General features: G+C 33.0%; 1 protein-coding gene and 1 long non-coding RNA gene across 2 annotated transcripts; one reads left to right on the forward strand and one right to left on the reverse strand.

The window, feature by feature from the left end:
- The first annotated feature begins 2,968 nt into the window (after nucleotides 1-2,968).
- Nucleotides 2,969-9,006, forward strand: LOC110812385 (uncharacterized). The gene is made up of 4 exons (XM_022039153.2): nucleotides 2,969-3,242; nucleotides 4,866-5,041; nucleotides 5,654-5,718; nucleotides 8,605-9,006. Exons 2-4 carry the CDS (start codon nucleotides 4,897-4,899, stop codon nucleotides 8,671-8,673), a joined length of 279 nt encoding a protein of 92 aa, XP_021894845.1. The 5' UTR covers nucleotides 2,969-3,242; nucleotides 4,866-4,896; the 3' UTR covers nucleotides 8,674-9,006.
- A 6,637-nt stretch (nucleotides 9,007-15,643) lies between these two features.
- On the reverse strand, nucleotides 15,644-18,007 carry LOC110825915 (uncharacterized). The gene is made up of 2 exons (XR_015818426.1): nucleotides 17,660-18,007; nucleotides 15,644-16,041 (listed from the first exon to the last, which is right to left on the reverse strand). It is a non-coding gene; the product is annotated as an uncharacterized LOC110825915 (long non-coding RNA).
- Nucleotides 18,008-24,237: the final 6,230 nt, after the last annotated feature.

Raw genomic sequence — 24,237 nt, forward strand, 5'->3', positions numbered from 1 at the left:
TTTGGAGAGTCTCTAAAAGAAACATTGCCATTGATCTTCTCATCAGGCTCCATAAATTTTTATATAGTTACACATGTGATTGCTTGCTCCAATATCTAAGTACCACCAATTATGGTTATCATTATCTCCATCTTTACATGCTACCAACAAAGTTATTTCCTCATCTTCTTGTTTATCATTTATAAAATTGACTTACTCCACCTTTTCGTTTGAAGGGTTACGACATTTTCAAGTATAATGGTCATATCTATGACAGTTGTAATATTCAATATTGGACTTGTTAGAATTTCTGTAATTACTTCTTTATTTTCTTCTTCTATGAACTCTACTTGACTGTTGGCTTTTATCTTCATTTTTGACATCATCTTAAGTGCCATTTTTTTAAACACTTGACCTCGATCACAACTATGTCCTCTACCTTATCTTTATCCTCTTTATCTTCCACCATCATTTAAAGAGGCATTTGATTTGAGAATTTGCTCCAAAAGCTCTTCTTGTTTTCTCTTTATTTTATTTTCATGAGTTTGTAGTGATTCCTCTAATTGTTTAAACGTCAAAGTATCTAGATCCTTCGACTCTTCAATGACACACACCGCATAATCAATTTTTGGTGGTAAAGATCGAAGAATTTTCTACACCATGTGAACATCTTCCATCGTCTCACCATATTTCCTCATTTGGCCCATTATAACCTTTACCCTTGAGAAAAAAAATCTAAAATAGATACAACATTTTTCATTTGCAAAGCTTTAAATTTGTCTCGTAAAGTTTGGAGTCATACATTCTTCACATTTTCAACCACTTAGAGGGAATTATTCAAAAGCTCTCAAGCTTGTTTTGCATTAGTAGCATCAGTCACCTTAAAAAACATAGATTCATCCAAACTTTGATGGATAAGTATAAGGGCTTGTTAATAACTCTTCGTTGTTTTCGCCAAAAAATCTTTCTCATTTTGAGTCAATAATGTTTTATCTTTAGATAGGGGAAAATTTTTATCTATAATATGTTATATATCTTATGAGTCAAACATGACTTTCATAGGTAGACACAAACTCTCATAATTTTCTTTTGTAAGAAGAAAAAATTGGAAGAAAAATAGATTATTATTAGTTATCTCCCTAGAATTTTAAGCTCTGATATCACTTTATTGAAAAAAATTGAAGAGATAGAATAACTCAATATAATACTTTGTTGAAAATAGGAGAAAGAAGTAAATGAGACTAATAGAAAGATTCAAGCTTTTATTTGTGGTTGATACTAAAAACTTTCAAATACATTGGTATATATGGGTACTAATACAACTCTTAAATTTTCAAACACATGAATGATAATTATGAACCATAAACAGGAAAACTCAAACGACTTATATTAAAGTCTAATTCATTAACCATAACCTACAAAAATTAAAAGACACATATTTATATTCTTAACTCTATATAAGATAAAAAGTCCTCAATTATTATTTTAAACTCTTTAATTAAATCTTATTAATTTTTAAATTATTATCTTTAACTCCTTAAAAGACAAAAAGTCTCATTAACTTGTAAATTATTATTTTTAACATAATCACTATATAAAAAGGTATTATTAATATCAAGTTGATGAAGATACTAGCCTTTTACAACAATGACCGCCAATAGGGTTTGAGTGATAGTTAATTTAGCAATAGGGGAGAAAGTGTCCAAAAAATCAATTCTGAATTTCTAGGTATATCATTTTGAAACTAACCTAGTTTTATATCTTTCAATATAGCCATTCTATTGTCTTTTGATTTTGTCGACCTGTTTAAACTAATGGGTCGCTTATCAAAAAGTAGAGTAACAAGATCTCAGGTTTGGTTTGCTTCGAGTGCTTTTATCTCAGTGACCGTTGCCTTTTTCCAGCATGGGATTTTAATAGCTTGGTTATAAGTTATTGGTTTTGGATCTTGTGAAGGGGCAAGAACTAAACTAAACTAACTAAACTACGAATGATTCAATCCAGTTCTGGTTTGTCGAATTAAAACTTAATCCCTACATTTGAAACAATTTATCAAAAAATGTTAAGTAATTATGATGATATAATTTATATCATAATTAGAAACTAAAAAGTTATTATTTTTGGATATGAATTATTCCTCATGTTACACTAAATCTCAAAAAAGATTTCTTTAAGATTTCATCTTCATATTTATTTTAATTCGTGATTTTTTTATATAATTGTGAAATTTTGGTAGAAAATGATTAAATTATCCTATAAAGGGTTTAAAAATTATAAAAATTGAAAATTTCTTTAATAAACATAAAAAAATAAATTTATTTTCAAAATTGTATAAATGATAATAATAAGCGTTAAGACGTGTATTCATATTTTATTCGTTCATAGAGTTCAAAAAAGCTGTAAAGATTTTTCTCTAATTTGGTTGTGCCCAAACTGTTACTTGCTACACTATGTACATAATTTTCAAACTTGCACTAGTTATTATATAACTCTCAATGTCCTTATATTAAAATGCATTTTATATAGATATAAGAGTTTTTACAATAATATCATTAGCAAACAGAAAAAAATGAAATATATTGTACCAAACAAAACGTTTTTGTTTAGCCCCAAAATATCAAAAGAATTTCAGGGAGTAATTTGATTTTAATGTAATGTATTTTAAGATGTTGTAACATTCTAATTTTATTTGAATAATTTTTTCATTTTTAAGTAAATTTTAATTTAGATTATTATTATGTAATTAAGAAGAAAAAGAATCAAAGAACAAAAAAAAAAAAAAAAAGTTATAAAGTAAAAAGAGAAAGAAGTAAAAGACATGAAAAATGAATGAAACCCTAAAAGCCTAATCCAACCAGCCCAAAATCCGTTCAAAATTAACAAACACAGTTTTGCTGGCCCAGAATCCAAACCCTTTCTAAGTTCTGCCAAAACGACGCCGTTTATTTCAAACTACTAACAACCGAAACGACGACGTCAAGCGATTCAGGAGTTTTGTGGCTTTGCTTCCAGAGCCAGACGGTTCGACAGAGAGGCTTGCAGGTGCGGCGGGGGAGAAGAAAATAGAGCTGACAAACCGAAAGGCGCTGAGTAGGTTAGAATTCAGTGAGGAAAGGGAGATTTCGATTTTGGATCTTAAGGGAATCGAGAAGAAAAAGGGATTTCTGCGTTTGTACAGATAGGAAAACAGCAAGCGAAGGTGAACGAAAGCAAAAAAAGGGAAAGGAAAAGAAAGGTTTGGAACCCAATCGCTCCAGCCGTAGGTGTGCCTGAACCCCTTAACTTTTCTGATCTCAGTTAGGCTTTCTTAACAATGCAGTTTATTAATAAATGGTATATTGTATCTTTGTTGGATATTTCAAAAAGATTACTCTTCTTGAATGCTTATCGAAAATTGTTTTTTTTAGGTCCTCATTCAAAGCATTAGTATTCATTTCACAGCATAATTGTTTGCTAGTACATAGTGGATTTGTAAATGATATCATGTAAATTAAGAGAGTATGATTCCTGATATTAGTCATCTAATGGTTTGTTTGATTAGGAAAATGAGATACTTTAGGTCTGTTGATATTTCAAGTCTAGTTTAGAAATTACACTACTATTTATGCTTGGCCCTTGTTTTTTTCTAATTATGTTTTGTCTTACATTGTAGTTAAATAAAAGGTGAATACGAAGTTTGTTTAAGTTCGATGATCAAGTTAAACACCATTTGATGTTTCTTTTGGTAGACTATTTCCTTTTAAATGAGTCTGATTTTCCTTTCAGCATTATGGCATGTAATTGATTGGAAGCATAACATTAGATCTTTGGAAATGCTTGCTCTATAGCTTTTGCCTCATGATTTCACAGATAACTCACCTACCTTTTTCCTTTTCTATTCCTTAATGGCCATAAAACATATTAGTTCATATGAAAAATGTAGAAGAAATAAAATAACAACAAAAAGTAAAGGATAAATTTAGCTTGTTGGTCATGGATTAACAAAGTGCAAAAACCATGAATAGCACGAAAAAAAGGAATGCGGAGGAATTAATTATTCATGAGATTTTCGTTTGCTTTGTTCACTTTTATTTAAATTTCTCTTTAGATATATTTCAATTTCCCATTCCCTCATGGAAAATAAATATTTATTAGTGGGATGACTTTTGAATGAATGTCACTAACACACATGCACCATTAGTAGGATTTTGAATTAATTTTTGTAAATTAATTAGTTTCATCACATGGTTTGCGTATCCTATCTTCTTACCCCGTATTGACCCTCAACCAAAACATCTCTACAATTAGATTAGTAAATTTTCTTGCATCTGTTACCTCTTCCAATAGGATCAATGGTGATTTGAAAATCTTTAAAATTTAAAAATCTATTTTTATGGGGTTCTTTTTGTCTCGTGTTACTTCCATTGTGACATATGCAATGAAAATGGAATAAAAAGAGGAATGCAATTGGTTTATAGAGATAGTATGTGGTGAAGAATTAATTTGGTTGTAAGGTTTTTCCATTCCACTAAGGGTACTGTGTTTTTGGCTGCTAAGAAAGTAGAGTGAATGATGAGTTTGTATGTAATTTGTTTCAGCATTCTACAAATATATATATATATATATTTTGTTCTTTGGAAGGAAACAAATTCATTATGATCCTTTTCACATCCGTCTGGTCTATTTTCTGGTATGTGCTGGGATTCTGGTCTTTGCCAGTCCTGTCAATTTTGGACTCATGAAGACCTTGGTGCATAGAGAAGTAGCATAAAACCCCTCAAAACCCTCTTCTCCACACTTAGCTGAATGGTTTCCTAATTTCCTTTTCACAAAGAAAAGTGCTCTTTCGCTGGAAAACTTGCAACAGTCTGATGCTAAAGAGTTATTGCCTTATTTTTGTTTTTAAGGTTTGATTCTTTTTGCGAGAAAGAGGGAACAATGCCGTTGGGACTCATACTAGGGATAGGAAGGGCTATGCGAAGAAAGCGCACATCTTCTCTTGACATTCTCTCATCTAAACGAGCGCCTAGAGATTACTACAAAGGGAAGAATTGCAAACCCACGGGTTTCCATACACGAAAAGGTTCCATGACTTGCCGTCAACTTTACTTTTAATTGTATTTCTTATGTTTTGGTGTTTATTATCAATCATACTTGTAGTTGTCATACCTTGGAATTCTGGATATCGAGGAATCATTTTTCAACAAACTTTTTAACTGTAGCTGATTGACACTGTATGAGCTTTAGATATATGTTTGCTGTTGCATGTTGGCATATGTTGTTAATATTATTGAACCTGTGGTGGATGTTAAATTAAGTTTTTCTTCTTTTTGCTTGTGTGGTTATCTCATAGATCGTTTAGTGTGAAGTTAGTTACAATTTTGAATATTCTTATTCGTGAATAGTGGCATAAGAAGCTAATCAACATAGGAAAATTTTAAAGTCTTCGAATTGTATTTACAAGCTTTGCAGATTTAACACTTTACTTGTTTGAGGTGATGACAACTAAATCTCTTCAAAGACAAGCCTATGATTTTTTTTTTATTTCTTTTACTTTGGATCAATTTGAAAATAAGTAGAACATCCTGACATGGAAGTTACAAGTTCAATGGCTAAAGGCACTTACATGCTTATCTTCTTATCTTAAAAAATAAAGGATTTATCTTCTAACACTTATTGGAAAATGTTGGTGCAGGTGGGTATGTTGTGGTGCAAGAGAAATTGCCTAATTATGTTGTCCCTGATTTAACTGACTTCAAGGTATGTATATCTCATAAATATTTTTTATTTTCCTTTTTCAAATTTCTGATGGATGTTAGAATTCTGCAACTTATAATCAGGTGCATAATTTTTTTTATAAGAATCAGGCACACGTTCCCTTATTTTGTTTTCCCTTTATGTGGAAAAGATAAGAATGAAGGGTTTAACTGTTAGCCCATATTGCATCTTCAATCTATTACACCAAAAGCATAAATGTGTCAGAGACGATGAAGTTGAAATTAAGATCAAATTCATGTCCAAAATAACTTGGTCCAATGGAGAAGTATTCCATGGTGGAGTTTTTAGATACAAGATTTTTTTTGAGATAAAAGTGAGTAAAAATATTAAAAAGAATGCCGAAGGGGCGAATCCATGTATAAAGAGAGTATTTACAGATCAGTGAATATATCTACAATATGTCCAAGATCATCAAAAGAGTTAGGGGTTACGACCAAAGATGATGGAGCCAAAAAAGTGAAAGCCATCTATCCTTAATAAAGACAATTTGTTTCTTTGCCTTCAAAAATCCTACAGTTTCTTTCTTTTGAAATAATCCGAAGAATTGTTAAAGGAATGACCTTATGCCACTTTTTACCCGAAGTGAGTCCTTCCCAAGCTAACAATTCACCTTTGACCGAACTGGCCATAGCCCAAGAGACACCAAGCAGCTTGTATACCATAATCCATAGTTTGTAGGATGCTGGGCAGAAAAGAAGAAGATGGTTGCAAGATTCCGTATTCTGCTTGCCTAAGACACACCAGTTAGCCAACATAAAATCTCTTCTCATAAGGTTGTCAAGCGTGAGGATAGAGTTCATAGCTGCTTTCCATGCAAACACCGAAATTCTGGGTGGAATAGAGTTATTCCATATGATTTTGTAAGGGAAGACAGTAGTAGAGTGATTTTTGTCAATCAAGTTTCTGTATAGAGATTTGACAGTAAAAGAGCCATTTTTGCTTAGATTCCAACTTAATTTATCAGCTTCAGTGTCCATTTTAACATTTGCAAGGATTTGGATAAGATTTTCATATTCTTCAACAACCAGTCTTTCAAATTTCTGGTGACAGCCACATTCCAAGCCAGAGGGGAGCTGATTCCATAAGCATTTTCCATAAGAATATCTTTGTTTCTTGCGATAGCAAATATGTGAAGAAATTGGCATTGGAGGCTCATTTGTCCACACCAAGTATCATGCCAAAACCAAATTTTGTCACTCTTTCCAACAATTCATTTGGAATTATTTAGGATCATTTTACTAGAACTCCAAATACTCTTCCGTAGGCTAAGACCAAACTTGAACTTCTCCAAAATAGTAGGGTCATACATGTTGCCAAACCATTTGCACGAAATAACTTTCTTCCAAAAACTGTTATTTTCATTCCAAAACCTCCAAATTCACTATGTAAAGCTTTATTGAGGCTGGAGATGGATTTAATGCTTAATCCGCATCTCTCTTTGATTTTTTCAGTTGCTCCCATTTAACCAGGTGGATCTTTCTGTTAGAGTCACCATCACCCCAAAGAAAACGATATTGAATGGCCTCTAGTTGCTTAGCAATTTTCTTAGGTATAGCAAGCATCGAGAAATAGTAGATAGGGAGGTTAGACAGGGTGCTATTGATTAAAGTAAGTCTCCCACCTTTGGAAAGATATCTATTTACTTTTCCAGCATGCCAGTTTGTTTTGAAAAGCATCAATGACCAGCTCCCAACTTTTGCTGTCTTTATGTTTGGCACCAAGAGGAACACCCAAATATTTTATAGGGAGTTGGGCAGATTTGCATCCGAGTTCTTTGGCAAGGGTACCGTCAGAATTCATCCCAAGCATTATAATAACTTTCTCCCAGTTATTAGATACGAGATTTGACCCTTTTATATTGCCTTCTAAGGCAATGAGAAGAGAGATCTTAGGTTCATGATAAAAATAACATATTTACATATTTACACATATTCACGTTTTTCTGATAGTAGAAGGTGGGGGACCGAGTGGATTGTTGAATAAAAATCCTCGAATCTCACCTGAGCTGCGAAAAAATATTTTAAGACTGCTGTAAGTTCTTCATAAAAGACTGTTGTTAGCCCTCTAGTGAAGAAATCAGTAAAGTGCCTCCTGGTCAAGATGATTGAATCATTGAGGCTTATGCTTACAAGTGAGGTATATTCTTGTGCCTTGTTGCTGCCCTCATCTTTGACTTCAGCATGCCCTCTTTATGAAAGATAAAACTTCTTTGCCTCCTACTAAAAAATTGAACTGCCACCAGCAAAGTGAAGGAAGGGATGGGATTGTAACAAGTTTAATAAGATTTTTCTCACCAAAAAAGAAAGCTATCTCTTTTGTCATTGGCTTTTTCTCCACTGCATTTATGTCTTGACATTCAAAGGTTCAAATAATTGCTTGGATCATTTAATATTCCTAATTGCTGGTGTTTGATATGATTTCATCATCTGCAATCAATTTGCTTATTCTGAGGATTGAAGTCAAATGTTGCTGCTACTGCATAATATCCTTTGGACAGCTGTGATCATGCACTGAATAATGGATACTTACTACTCGTTGTAGCTAAAATTTCTAGCTCTGAAATTAGTCATTTAAGTTATGCTTAGAACAAATGAATTTTATTTGTGGAATTCACTTAGACATGTACGTTTATTTTAACTGAGGCGGTAAAGATTCCTCTCTAAATGGTAAAAATTAAGTTTCTAGACAATTCCAAATGAATTTTATAAAAAAAAAAAAAGAATATTATTCGTTCCCATAATAGCATTGTCACTTGAATTGTTTGCACTGTGAACTGGATTAATTGTTTGCACTGTGAACTGGATTAATCTGTTCCTATATGGTTTACTTCCATATCATGTTTACACATTGCTGATTTATGGTTTGCAGCTTAAGCCCTATGTGTCCCAATGCCCAATAGAAGTCAAAACTGCTGAGGCTCCAGAATCTGCTAAATAATCAAATGGAGATAATTGCTTCTGCTGCCTGTCTGCCATGATCTTGAGTTTCTTTGATTTGGCATGTAATTAGGCTAGCTGAGTGAAGTTAGCACTGCTCGATTTTGTCCCCATTTAGTTAGTTGCGATCTGTTCGAATGATTCCTTGTTTAGTTCTTAGTTGTGATATGTTTGAATTAGCTCCTTGAGATATTTGAGGGTAATCTATAGGGTGTCAAAACTATTGGATATTGATTCACGATCCTTATCATTCAAAGGTAGGTAAATGTTCTTATGGTGTTCACCGGGTAGGAAACTCTATATAATAAATCCTTTGCTTATCTTATTCTGCTAACACTGAAGGTCTAATTTACCCAGTATCCTGATATATGGGTTCCTCAAGAAGATTAATTTCATTGAAATGGGTACTGAGACGTTGTATTTTTGTTCTTTTCTTAAGAGGTATGTTTTTCTGGCATGGGACTGTTCTCCCAAATAAAATCTAAAGTAATATTAAACTATCATTATAAATAAAATTTAAAATATTATAAGTTAATTTATGTTTAATTCAAATCAAGTATTTTTTTAAATGTGCAAAAATACAAAATTGAATCAATTAGATTATCTGCTGGTAGAAACATTTTCTGTAGTTTTTTTTTTTTTGGCTTAAGACTAATAGTTTAGATGTAACACCCCCGGGTGTTCTCTGTCCCCAAAATTTTCTTGTACTCCATTTATTTATATTCATGATCTCATTAAAATCTAAATAAGTAACGTGCATTCCATTCAATAGTTACCTACATCAATCCTAATAGTTGTACTTTACAACTAATAGTTTCGAGTAACAAATGATCTAAAAAAGAAAAGAATGTATATCTAGTATAGAGAAGTAAATTGTATGAATATCTAGTGAGAATTTTGTATGTCAGTGTTTAGTTAACTTGATTCCTCTACATATTGTCCCACCGCTTGTGGTTTTAAGTCCGACTCATGACTTATTGTATCTGTAAATGATATAAAGTGATGATACTTTATTTCAGTAAAATAACTTTAGAGTTTCAAACATAGTATGGAAATACATTTGAACCTCTAATCCGGCAATACCCCTATACCTATAACACAATACTACTCTCACCCTTCCCTATGATTTTTTAGTAAACGCCTATACGACAAAACCACCATTCCATTACCTCCACCCATCCATTCCTCTATGCACATTCAACTATCCCACTTCAACTCCCATCATTAACTACCATATCAAATTCATACCATCTCCTACGCTATGTTCACTCACCCTACAACTCCACATCACAACGGCACCACAACAAAATTACTTCTAGGACAAATCCCCTACATTTTTTGTACCGATACCGACCTTTAATTGGCCACACATACAACTACCTCAGCAATATTTACACTCCACATAGTGAAAATATACACACAACCTCGTCCCTGCCACTACATCACAACAAGTCATGAGCACAATTCATACATATATATATATAGGCCCTAGTTCAGCCACTCACGCACACACTAGTCATACACATGTACACACACCACATCACTCCATCCAATCGCCAAATTAGAACTCATGGAACACAGTCCATACTCACGCACACTGGCCCCAGTTGGCCACACACATATATTGGTGATATACATATATACACCTAACCACATCTCCTGAGCTCGCAACATATAATGCACACTCGCACACATCGGCCCTCAATCGGCCACACACACATGCTAATATCGGCATACCAACACTCTAAATCACGGCACTAATATCGGCACATCAACACCTCGAAATGACAATGCACATCACCGTTCTCAATTTTACGTAGACTCCTTCTTTCACCTATAGCCCCTACTTCACAGACATTCTAACTCATCTCCTCCTTTACTGAACACAAACCTAAACGCACCATACACCACACTCATTTTCTGTGATTGAGCTCCTTCTTTCACTTCCACCACTAAACAATCTCTATCCACCGTTCTTCGCCGCTCTATTCCTTTATAATCATAAATTAACCACCAAATCGACCATATGGAAATTCACACTATATTGTCATACACAAGTCTGAAATTTAGAATTTATTTACCTCTGGCTTCCATAATCTCCTAGATTTGTAGAATGCCTTCACTCGTATTTCTCTTTGACTCTCTCTCCCGAATCCCCTTCCAAATTTCTTTAATCTCTCATCTCCTCTATAGTCCGATCTCTCTTCCTTTTTCCCATGTTTCCTTTTCTTTCTTTCTTTTTTTCTCAGCCCACCCCTTTTTATATTTCCCTTCTCATATAATCTCAGCCCTTCATTCTACTCCTCTAATCCTCACCGTTCACCTAACCAACCAGGACATTACAATCCCCCCTCCCCCCTAAAAGAAATTTGAACCCTCAAATTTCGTCACATTATCTCAAATAACTGCGGATAGTTAATTTTCATTTCGTCCTCTTGTTCTGAAGTTGCCTCCTTGTTATTATGATGCTGCCACAATACTTTCACCATAGACACTACCTGACTTCTCAATTTCCTTTCTTGTCTCACTAAGATTCTGATCAGTTTCTCTTCGTAAGTTAGATCCCTTTCCAATAGAAGTTACTCAACTCATATGATATGCGTTAGGTCGAGTTGATACTTCCGCACATCGACACATGAAATACATTATGAACTCCAGCATACCTCAGAGGAAGTACGATCTAATACGCCACTGTACCCACTTTTTCAAGAACCTCAAAAGGACCTATAAACTGGGGGCTTGATTTTTTTTTATTTCCAAATCTCAACAAGCCTTTAATGGGAGATATCTTCAAAAATACATGGCCCCTACCTCAAAAGTCAATCTCACCTCCAGTTATCTGCATATCCCTTTTGTCTACTCTATGCCGTCTGTAGATTCCTTCATATTACCTCCACCTTTGCAGTGGTCTCCTTTACCAATTTCGGCCACAATAATTGCATTTCTCCGATTTCATCCCAACAAATGGGTGACCTGTAGGGTCCTCCATATAGAGTCTTATAAGGAGCCATTCTGATGCTAGCATGGTAAATATTATTATATGTGAATTCCATTAGAGGCAGTATCTCTTTCCAATTTCCCCCAATGTCTACAATACATGCCCTCAGCATATCTTTCAATACTTGTATGGTTCTCTCCATTTTGTCCATCCGTTTGTAGATGAAAAGTTGTGCTAAAGTTTAAGTTAGTACTCACATCCTGTTGCAAACTTCATCAAAATCTATAAATAAATCTGAGGTCTCTATCTGAAACAATAGAAACCGAAATTCCATGTAGTCTGACGATCTCCTTGATGTATAACATACCCAACTGATCAACTGCATCTGATACCTTCATAACTAGGAAGTGTGATGACTTGGTTAGGCGATCCATAACTATCCAAATACTATCATGGTTTTTGCGAGTCCTTGGCAATCCAGTCACAAAGTCCATAAATATGTGTTCTCATTTCCACTAGCAAGGGTTGTAGTAACCCCCCAAGCTTCTAATGTTCTACCTTCACTTGCTAACACGTTAAACATTTTGACACAAACACTGTAATGTCTCGTTTCATTCCCCTCCACTAATAATGCCTTGGCAAATTTCGGTACATTTTGGTACTCTCAGGATGAATGATAAACCTGGTATTGCGAGCTTCCTTAAGAATTTTCTGTCATAATTCAGTATTATTTGGAATCCATATCCGAGTTTTAAACCTGAGTACTCTATCATTATGCACACTATACCCCACTGGTACCCCTCTTTCGACCCGTTCCTTGATCACTTGTAACTCGGTATCCACTAATTGTCCCTTTTTAATCCTTTGAATCAAAGTCAGCTGAGCCCTCAAGCTAGCCCCATACTTCCCTCGACACTATTCCTGAATCTCCAACCATTGCATTGCCTTACGTACCTCCCACTCAAATATCATTAAATATGCTAACATTCCGGTGCTCTTTCGACTGAGAACATTTACTACTACATTACCTTTTCCTGGATGGTATCAAATTTTACAGTCAAAGTCTTTTAACAAATCCATTCATCATCTTTGTTGTATATTCAGTTCTCTTTGTGTGAATAAATACTGCAAGCTCTTGTGATCGGTGTAAATTTCAAAAGTCTCCCTATATAGGTAATGCTGCCATAGTTTCAATACATAAATCATTGCCGTTAATTCCAAATCATGTGTTGGATAATTTCTTTCTTGTACTTTCAACTGTCTGGATCTGTTAACAATTACCTTCCATGTTGCATAAGAACACAGCCTAACCCTAAATATAAGGCATCACTGTATATTGCAAAACTCCTTTCCCCATACGGAATAATCAATACTGGTGTTATAGTGAGTTTTTGCTTAAGTTCATTGAAGCTAGCCTCACAGTCATCATCTCATTTAAACTTTACACTCTTCTTAGTCAGCCGAGTAAGCAGTGCTGCAATACTCAAAAAGCCTTTGATAAACTTGTGATAATATCTTGTTAATCCTAAAAAACTCATGACCTCTGCCATAGTGCTCGATCTTTCCCACTTCACTACTTCTTTTACTTTCGTAGGATCCACAGATACTCCTTTTTATGACACAATATGACCCAGAAATGATATTTGCTCTAGCCAAAATTCACACTTACTAAATTTAGCATACAACTTGGCCTTTCAAAGGATCTCTAATACAATCACTAAATGTTTAGCGTGTTCTTCTAAATCTCTGAAATATATCAGTATATCATCTATAAACACTATCACATAGCGGTAGAAGAGAGGTGTGAAGTCTCAATTCATTAGATCCATGAATATTGCAGGTGCATTCGTTAGTCCGAAAAGCATAACAAGAAATTCATAATGTATGTACTTGGTGTGAAATGTCGTCTTTGCTATGTCCTCAGTCCTCATTCTCAACTGATGATACCCAGATCGTAAGTCTATCTTTGAAATACCTTGGCCCCCTACAACTGATCAAAGAGTTTATCTATTCTCGGGAGTTGATACGTATTTTTTATGGTTACTTGATTCAGGTTTTTGTAGTCTATGCACATGCGCTAGTCCCATCTTTCTTCCTCACAAACAATACTGGTGTTCCCCATGGTGACACACTCGGCCTTATGAACTTCTTGTCCAACAGCTCCTGTAATTACTTACTCAATTCCAACAATTCTGATCTTGCCATCTTGTATGGGGCCTTGGAAATAGGTTGTGTTCTCGGTTGTAACTCTATTCTGAACTCAATTTCTCGGTCCAGTGATAAGCCAGGGAGGTCCTCCGAAAATACATCAATACAATCTTGTATTATAAGTATCTCCTGCAGAGTGAGTCCCTTACGATCATGACTTATCAAATACATTAGTAAGAACGTTACTTTGCCTGTATATGAACTCAAAATGTCACATACCACAATCATAGAATCGATCAGTACATCATGCATTATGAGGTATAAACAATAAATGAAAGTACAACTATTTATTACCACCTCTAACCCAATTTTTTTTTATGCAGTACAATTCGTCCGTCTTTTGTTTATATAGAGAAAGGTTCTTCATTCGGGATTCTAAATACCACTTCTTTACGAAAGCAGTCTACATGTGCATGATGAGTGGCAAGTCAATTCATCCCTAAAATTACATCAAAATTTCTAATGTCTAGTAGAATCAAATTTGCTTTAATTCTCTCCCGGTTATTTCTACCCCACATGAGTTATATATTACATTAGTATATAAGGCACCACTAGTGGGAGTAGATACTGTAAGTATGGAATCTAACACTACCAGGTCTACCCTCAACTTAGGTGCAAACATGCATGAAGTGAATGAGTGTGTGGCTCCCAGCTCAATTAAAACCTTAGCTGGCAAACTCGAAACATAGAGTGTACCTTATATCATTTCAGGGATTGCCTCCGCATCTTGAGCAGTCAGGGCGAATACACGACCCTGTACCAACGGTTTACTAGGCTCCCTAGGTAGGGGAAAATCCCGTACGAAGTGTTGGGTATTGCCACATCGGTAGCATCCTCGATTAATAGTAGTACACGAGCGATCTCCATGACTCCTGCCACAGTGTGGACAATCTGAACTCCTCGGGGTTATCTAGTGATATGTAGCTAAATCTTACACTATTTTCTGTCTTTTCTTTGTCTGACTAGGTTGTGGTGGCATCTGATTGTGGCTAGGAAACCCTATATTGTACTCTAGAGCAGGGTCTCTACTAGTTATGCCTTCTCCAACACTGCTTGATATGTGGGTAAAGCGAACAACACTATCTGATGATATAGTTCCGGTCTCAATCCCTTCTCAAACCTCCTAGCCTTCTTTCCACTCATTCATCATAATCTCTGGAGCAAATTGTCCCAAGCTTATATATATCTCCGAATATTCTGCCACTGACAATTTTTCTTGTTGAAGCTATGCAAAATCATTTTTTTTCCGTTATCTAATAAAATCTGGAAAATACTCTACATTGAAGACCTCTAAGAACATTTCCCAAGTTATTGGGGGGACTAAGGCTCCCCTATTTAAACTCCACCATCGCTCCGCTGGTCATTTCAATATAAAAGTAGCTAGGTGTACTTTTTGTTCTGAGGTAACTTCTTTTTGTTCTGAGCCACAAGAGGATCAAAGTGTTAGAGATATAAGTATTATGCTAAAGATCCAATTATTCATGTAATATATTGAATACATTATTATTTGATAGTTTATTTTAATATATGACAATAATATATTTATTATCACATTTATTATCTTATTGTTTAATATATGTGATAAAATTTTTGATTAAATTTATAGATTTTACATCAAGATGTGGATCTTGATAATGAGAGTAAAACTTTTTATGATTTAATTTATAATATTTTTAGTCATTGGATCATCAAAATAGGATATTAATGATCCGGTAAGACTAATATCTATGTGATAGTTTCTATAAGATAAAGATTAGTTGATCTAATTAATTAAATCATATATATAGATGATGTATATAGAGATATAATAATTGAACTGACCCAATTGCGAATTTTTAATGTTTAATATTACCTTAAACTATTAATAGAGTGTTCTCTTATTTTGATTAGACGTAAGAGTTTCTTTAAATTTGAGATCATCATACTAATTGACAAGTCAAATGTTACTCGTGTCTACTCCACCTTGACTAACATTATATTGTGGGGTGTAAGAGGCCTCTGCTCGAAATTCCCTCTCTCGGATCATCACTGCTAGACTTTTGACCACTCTACACAGATGGAAGTGGGCCTCTGGTGAGTAGTGGGTGGCGTAGGTGGATAAGGGGAGGCGCACCTGATGAAAGGAAGGCACCCTCTGCCGCGTTGCTGGTGGATCCTAGGGTGCTGGGGTGGATCCCCTCCTAGGACGACCTCTGCCTCTCTTCATCCCCTCTCATTGTCTACCTGCATCACAATAGCCTCCGTCAATCACTCAACCTAAAATGCTTCTACAATCTACCACATAATTTAACCTTAGCAACCTAACTCTGATACCAACTGTAAAATCTCTAGGTGTTCTATGGCCCCAAATTTCACCTGTGCTCCATTCATTTATATTCATGATCTCATTCAAATCCAAATAAACCACATGCATTCAATTCAATAGTTACCTACATCAATCCTAGTACTTTCACTTTACAATTAATAGTTTCTAAGTGACAAATGATTCAAAAAAAAGAATGTATATCTAGTATAGAGAAGTAAATTGTCTGAATATTTAGAGTGAATTTTGTATGTCATTATTCAGTTAACTTGATTCATTTACGTATTATCCCACCGCTTAGGGTTTTAGCTCTGACTCATATCCTATTATATCTGTAAATAACTCATATCCTATTATATTTGTAAATAACATTAGTGAGTATACTCTATTCCAATAAAATAAATTCAAAATTTCAAACAAAGCATGGAAATACATTTGAACAACTAATCCGACAATACTCCTTCACCTATGACACAATACTACTCTCACCCATCCCTATGATCTTTTAGTAACGCCTGTACGACAAGACCACCATCCCATTACCTCCACCCATCCATTCCTCTATGCACTCGTAACTATCCCACTTCAACTCCCATCATTAACTTCCATATCAAATTCATACCAGCCCCTATGCTACGCTCACTCACCCTACACCTCCACACCACAACAGCATCACAACAACATTACCTCTAGGACATATCCCCTACGTTTCCTGTACCCATACCGACCTTTAATTGGCCACACACACAATTACCTCAGCAATATTCACACTCCACCCAGTGAAAATACACGCACAGCTTCGTCCCTGCCACCACATCACAACCAGTCATGAGCACAGTTCATACATATATATATATATATATATATATATATATATATATATATATATATATATACCAGCCTTAGTTCGGCCACTCACGCACACACCAACCACACACACCACATCACTCCATTCAATCACAAAATCAGAACTCATGGGACACAGTCCATACTCACGCACACCGGCCCCAGTCGGCCACATACATAAATCGGTGATATACTCATATACACCCAGCCACGTCTCCCGAACTCGCAACATACAGTGCACACTCCCATACATTGGCCCTCAATTGGCCACACACATACATATTTTCGCTAGCACCAGCATCGGCGCATCAACCTCCCTATTTGTCGTCGCTAATATCGGCGCACCAACACTCCAAATCACGGCACCAATATCGGCACCTCAACACCTCAAAACGGCAACGCACATCGCCGTTCCCAGTTTCAGATAGACTCCCTCCCTCTCTCACCTACAGCCCCTACTTCACACACATTCTACGTCATCTCATCCCTCACCGAACACAAACCTAAACACACCGTACACCACACTCCTTCTATGCGATTGACCTCCTTCTTTCACTTCCGCCACTAAACAATCTCTATCCACCGTTCTCCGCAGCTCTACTCTTTCAGAATCATAAATCAACCACCGAATCGACCAGATGGAAATTCACACTATATTATCATACACAAGTCTGAAATTTAGAATTTATTTACCTCTGGCTTTCATCGTCTCCTAGATTTGTAGAATGCCTTCACTCGTACTTCTCTTCGACTTCCTCTCCCGAATCCCCTTCCAAATTTCCTCAATCTCTGCTCTCCCCTGTAGCCTGATCTCTCTTTCTTTTCCCTTGTTTCCTTTCTTTTCTTTTTCTCTTTTTTTTTTTTTCCTCAGCCCACCCATATTTGTATTTCTCTTCTCATCTAATCTAAGTCCTTCATTCTACCCCCTCTAATCCTCACCATTAGATTTATACGTATATATTTTTAAGAATTAATAGCTTAGACTTTAAGTTATATAGAATTATCTTTGATAGTTTCTCATATCCGTACAGTCAATTTGAGACCAAGAAATTTAATTAATTTTATTTATTGATTGAGATTTTCTCATGGCATACCACATAATCTTGCAACTAATAATAATTGACCAGAAATTATTAAAAGTGATTAAAGTAATCAACATATTTACGCGTTCAATTAACTTTCCACCTTACAACTTTGACTCCTGCCATTGACAGTTAATCCTTAGGTAACAAAGCTCCCACGTGTGTATGTATAGATTACTATCGTGAAAAAAGTATTGTGTATGGGTGCATATTGGTTTTCTATCTTTAAGATTTTTATTAAACAACACATTTCCCTAGTACATATTTAAGATCACAAGCCACCAAAAATTATTTTGTATGAGAGGTGCATATTAATATCATAACACATAATTTTAAAAATTAATTTTATAATGCATAATTTATAGTAATTTAAAATTTAAATTTTATCTATATTTATAAAATTTAGATAAATAACTAATATATACATCACCAAAATTTTTTCACTTAAAAATTATATAGGGTACAATTTGTAATTAATAAATTAAATTCTATTTTATATTTAAAAAATTCAAATATATAGTTTATTATATTAATTTTATTTTTGTATTTGAAAATATATGTGGATATTTATCTTGATAGAATATATAATTAGAATTAATATTGACACATTATTTTAAGAAAAAATAAGAAAGAGGCATGTGGTTTTTTTCACTATTATTTTAATGTATATTATAGATATGATAAACTTTGCTATTGGTCAATTCAGTATTAATTAAAATAGTATACAACATGAACATGTCTCTATTATACAAACTACTTACATCCCATCTGAATAGTTATAATTTTATTTTACATAATATTTGTGCAGATTGTTACTAACTTTTAATAAAAATTGAGTAATACACATTAATGCTTGGAATTTGGTGTGAATACATGTATAACAGGTAATTAGGTTAAGATGATACTCAGAATTAAATTAATTAAAGAGTTGTGTTTGAGGTTTTCATTTTAGACCGAGACTGACTTTACTCATCATCTTATTATCTTGCAAATCCATAATTATTTTTGAATTAGCTTTAGGTTTAAAAATATATTTTCATGCAGGCATGTCCTTTAGAGTAACTGTCAAATGTGGTAGCTTGATCAAACGTAATACAACAAGTATGAACCGTACATGAAGATTGTTAGTAAAAAATTTTTGGTTTTGATATAAAATAATACTTAGTCTTTGTCACCCATGAGAACATTATTCGTAATAAATTGACATATAAAATCAAAGAAAATCATATGGCAGTGTCAAATATCATTATAAAAATGGCTTAGTTGCAACAAAACCTCTAGTCCGGTTGTTAAGTTTACAAAAATTAAACTTGTTTTTTATTTGTAGTTTCAAATATTAGAGTATATAATAATGTATCCAGCGCTTTAAAGCCATGAAAATTCATATATATATATATATATATATATATATAAATCACGTATTCTTTTCTCTGATAAAACCATCTTGGCTTTGTGTGCAAGCTTAATAAGTCATTTCGTAGCTTAAAACATACACTTCAAGCTTAGTTTCAGTGACTAAACAATTTTTTAATACATTATGATGTTATCCAAGATAGATACATTGTTATTTGTCCTTCAACAAAATGATATAATAGTTTATATTCCAATTTACATTTGTACTATAGGGTCATTGGCATTTAGTTATATCTTCAATAGAAATAGCAAAACATGAATAGATCTGGTGAACATTAGCTAACTAATCAAAATTGATTAAAATTATATTTTTTAAAAATTTAATCAGGTTAAATATAAATTAAATTATTTTTTCTTTAAATCATAATATGCCACTTTCAGATTAGACATATAAAAATTTATCAAAAATTAATTTAGTTATAGATATATTTTTTTAATTTTGACTAGAAAAATTTACTTTTGTATTTTTATTTGGTCTATATGATATATTTTAATATTAATTAAAAATATATATCTATTATATATTTCTTAATTTGATTCATATATAATAAACCCTAAAAATTCGATCAACCAAAAATAAAATTAACGTTTAAAGCTCTCTAAGTTAGGGGTGTGTTTAGATTTTGATATTTAAAAAACTAGATGAGTTTTAGGTTTTTGCAAAATTTAATCACAATTCATTGTCATCCCTAATATTAAATAATAGAAAAGCTACCAAGCGAGTTTTTTTCTCAAATCACTAAGTTTCTTAGGTTATTTTCTTGACAACAAAGTTATTATAACTAGTATAGTCTTCTCATCTCTTAACGCAAATATATCCATGACTTTTTAAAGTCTTCTCAATTTTATTAGTTTATTCTCAATTCATGAGTTATACCGACAGATAATAAAATACTTATACTATAAAACGTTTACAAAATCTTATATTATAATTCTTATCGAAAAATTACGTAAATTTTTTATACAGTAATAACTTATTATTGAACAGTTAAAAAAGTAATAATATATTTAAAAGACATTATGTATTAAGGATTGTACATTTTTCACTATCTAAACGACTCTTTATTATTATTTTTTTAATTTGGATAATACCAACAAGTGGTTTTGTAATTTAATTTGAACATAATTTAATATCTTGACAAATCAGAAAACAAATAATAATAATCCGATCTTTTATCGATACGGAATATAAAAAATTTACGGCAGTGTTAGAATATCAGATACCTTACAGCTAGCTAGTCTAATATTTCATGTAGAAATTGATTTTACTTTGGTTAAGAATTTGTGATCTCAAAATGGAAGCCGGATTTTTAATTATTTCTTCGTCAATCAAGATGTAGACATATTTATCAAAAGTCTCTTCGAGACTAAATTTTCAAAATTTATGTACAAACTTTGACCATTTCTGTTGCCATCAGTGTGAGAAGACATACATAAATTCAATTTATTTATTTGTACCAAATACTTAAATAAGTTTTATATAAATAAATAGCAATACCCTAATTCATAAATGTGTACATTTAATACATGAACCAAAAAAATATTCTAAATCTTTATTTCTTTCAATGAAAAAAATTTATTATCCAATATGCTCCAATTTTCTGGATGATCTCAAATTTTTTGTTCTTATAATATTTATCATAATAGCCAAAATCACAATTCTCTTAATATTTTCTAAATTATAATAATTATTTAATAATAATAAACATTTTTTTAATTAAGGAACTGAAATTGATTGAAATTATATAATGTCATCAAAGGGATCAGAAAAATAGGATTTAAAGCCAAATATTTTCTTAATTTTAACATGATAACACAAAAATAATTTACATATATACATTAATAATAACATAATCTCTTAAATAAAGAATAAAAAAAGTCCGACATCCAACAAAAATGTGTTGGTAAATATAATTTATAATTTATATAGTAACAGTAATTTATTTGTTTGGGAAACTTGGTAAACACCGTGACTATCTAGTCATAACCTACCAGCATAAAACCCAAAAGGGGGGGGGGGGGGGGAAGTTGAGCAGCTTTCTTGGCATCTGATGAAGAAAGAGAGCAGCTAAAAAAACTTTAAAACCCAAGAAGAAACTGGTTCCCTCCTCAAGATTACAGCCGCAAACGAAACCTCTAGCTACGTACATAAATTAGAAAATAATCTAATTAACATAATTATTCTTCAGGAACAGTATCAAGTAGGGTTTGTTTGGTGTGAGTAATAGCGGAAGAAGGAACGATAAGATGAACTCTGTTAAATGGAACATTCACCATCTCACGAGCCACGTCTCTGAACTCAAGAATTCCGCCATCTTTACACTTTGACAGTAACCGAGCAGCCTCAGCTTTTGTCATCGTAACTTTCACTCTTATAACACTTTCCTCTTTCTGAGTCTGCAACAAATCTCCATTTTTATCGGTCTTTAACTCATCATCTGATCTGTAAATCACACTTGGTTTCTTCATTACTATTTCGTCTTCAGCCAATAACCCACTGAAGCAACCAACAAAAGGAGACAGCATTGTTTGAGTATAGCCTGTAATATATATGAACACAGAAACACAAATAATAAATTATGCTATGGTGTACAAGTAGAGAGTTGAAGCAGCTTTATGCCTACATCCATTCACGCACATACACACATATATATAGAACAAGAGTGAGATGATGGGCAAAAGTGAGTTTTTACTTTATTTGGATTAAATCACCAAATTGCCCCAAAATTTTATACTTATTAGAATTTGATCACTAATATTATTATTATTTTTTAAACACAATTTTGTTGATAAATAGAAATGTAATAGAAATATATATATATATTTTTTTAATAATTTGATAAAATTATGAGTCAATAATAAAAGTGATTTAGGGTCAAAAGAGGACTCTCCTCTTTCACCTTCCTCAATACGGGTCCAGAGCAGTTGTGAGTCTCTATCTTTGAAATGGTCAAGATGAATAGAGGCATTTAGTCTATACATTTTCCTAAACTTACCTTCACGCTAATCCAACAATTGCATTTATAATGAATCCTAGTGGAAATTGCAATGAGGTTCTTTGGGTTTATGTATAATTATAACTGAATATATTAATTTAAAAAATAATTAGCATTATCTAGGAGTCTAATATACATATGACACAACAATTAAATAATTATTTATCAACAAAAACTATTATATTTCCTTATTCTCTTGGAAAGCACAATTAAAATTAGAGTTTGAACTTTTATACTAAAAAGAAAAAACCAAAATATTAATTTGGTTTCTATACTATTTTAAAATGTTCAAATTGATTCATATGCTATTTTTTCTTTAATTTTAGCTTTTATAACTTAAAACCAAATTCTAGTTCTTATTCGTTATCAGTGTTAGTAGAGATACTAGGTGGGCCTAGTTTGCATCCGTGGCATAATTTGGTTTAGTTTTTTTTTTTTCTACATCCAATGTCATGCTTTTAATTATATGACATCTTATGTAATATTTTTTTATTCTCATAACACATAGTAGATCTAATATAAAAATAAAATAGTGTCATGCCTTTCTTTCTTTGACGCACAACCTCTCATCATCATCATAGCTTTCTATAAACACTCTCTTCAACAACCTCTCTCACCACCGTAGCTCTAGCTAGCTCTCTTTGTCAACAATCACTAATAAGTGTCTATGTTTATTGGTTGTCTCATTTACATGACTGATTATTATAGCTCTACTCTGTTCATTTTCATGGTCATTATCAAGCTGTTGGCCTCTAATGATAATGGTTCGTTGCTATCTTTCATGGTCAAGCATGAAAATGAAGATATTTTTGCTTGTATTGATCATATCATCTTAGTTAATGGATTTTTAGATTCAATAATTGATTTTTTAATTGAATGATATGATTTTTTCTGGATGTTATTGTCGTTGTTATCTCTAAGAGTTTTTTCCTTCTTAAGTTGGTATACATAAACAATGATCATGGCAAAAATGGCTATTCTAATTAAATTTGCAACGATAATTATAGTTATGGTTTGAGCTTTTAACCTGCTCATCATTTGATTCTCGATATTGCTCGCGGCCTTGGTGAGCTCATATATGGGATTGACTCAATCAGTCTTGATGGCAACTGTTAAGAATATAGTTATGGAGACATTGGGTGGTGTAGAGAAAGTAGAAGGAACATATCCAATATTCTTTAGTGTCTTGCCGTAGAGTATTGTGTCACCAGAAAATTTTAGGTCTTTAAATATTCTAATTTTCACTCGTGTGAATTAAGTCAATCACCAAAATTAATTCAGATAATCCAATTATTAATTCCAAGCTAATTAATCTCCAAATCAATATTTATGCAAATAAATAAACAACAATAAAACAAAAAGACACAAGATTTACACGAAAAACTCTCTAATTTAGAGGAAAAAACCATGAGATAAATTTCGAATCAAATTCACTATTATGAAAATCGAGTACATATTATTCTAGAGAAATCACAAATCCTTCTATGAACAAACTTAATTTCTCTTGAATGATCATACCAAAATAATTAAAAATAATAATTCTCGAAAGATTGATTTAAAAATACCAAAAAACAATTACCAATCTTTATCAATAATTTTTGTCTCAATTTTTCTGTAGATAACCAAACAACACTTCCTTTTCTGCCTTGATACTTGTGCGCAGAGGAGAAAAAATATGAATATGTTTCGCTTTCCTTTTTCTTTTCTAAAAAATAAACCAAGTCTTTCTCACATTCTCGATCTACGTGTGTGAGAGTGAGAGAACCAATTTTTTTTCTAC

This window comes from Carica papaya, chromosome 4 (assembly GCF_054855325.1).
Source record: "Carica papaya isolate Zhongbai chromosome 4, ASM5485532v1, whole genome shotgun sequence".
In the NCBI taxonomy this organism is placed as follows: Eukaryota; Viridiplantae; Streptophyta; class Magnoliopsida; order Brassicales; family Caricaceae; genus Carica; species Carica papaya.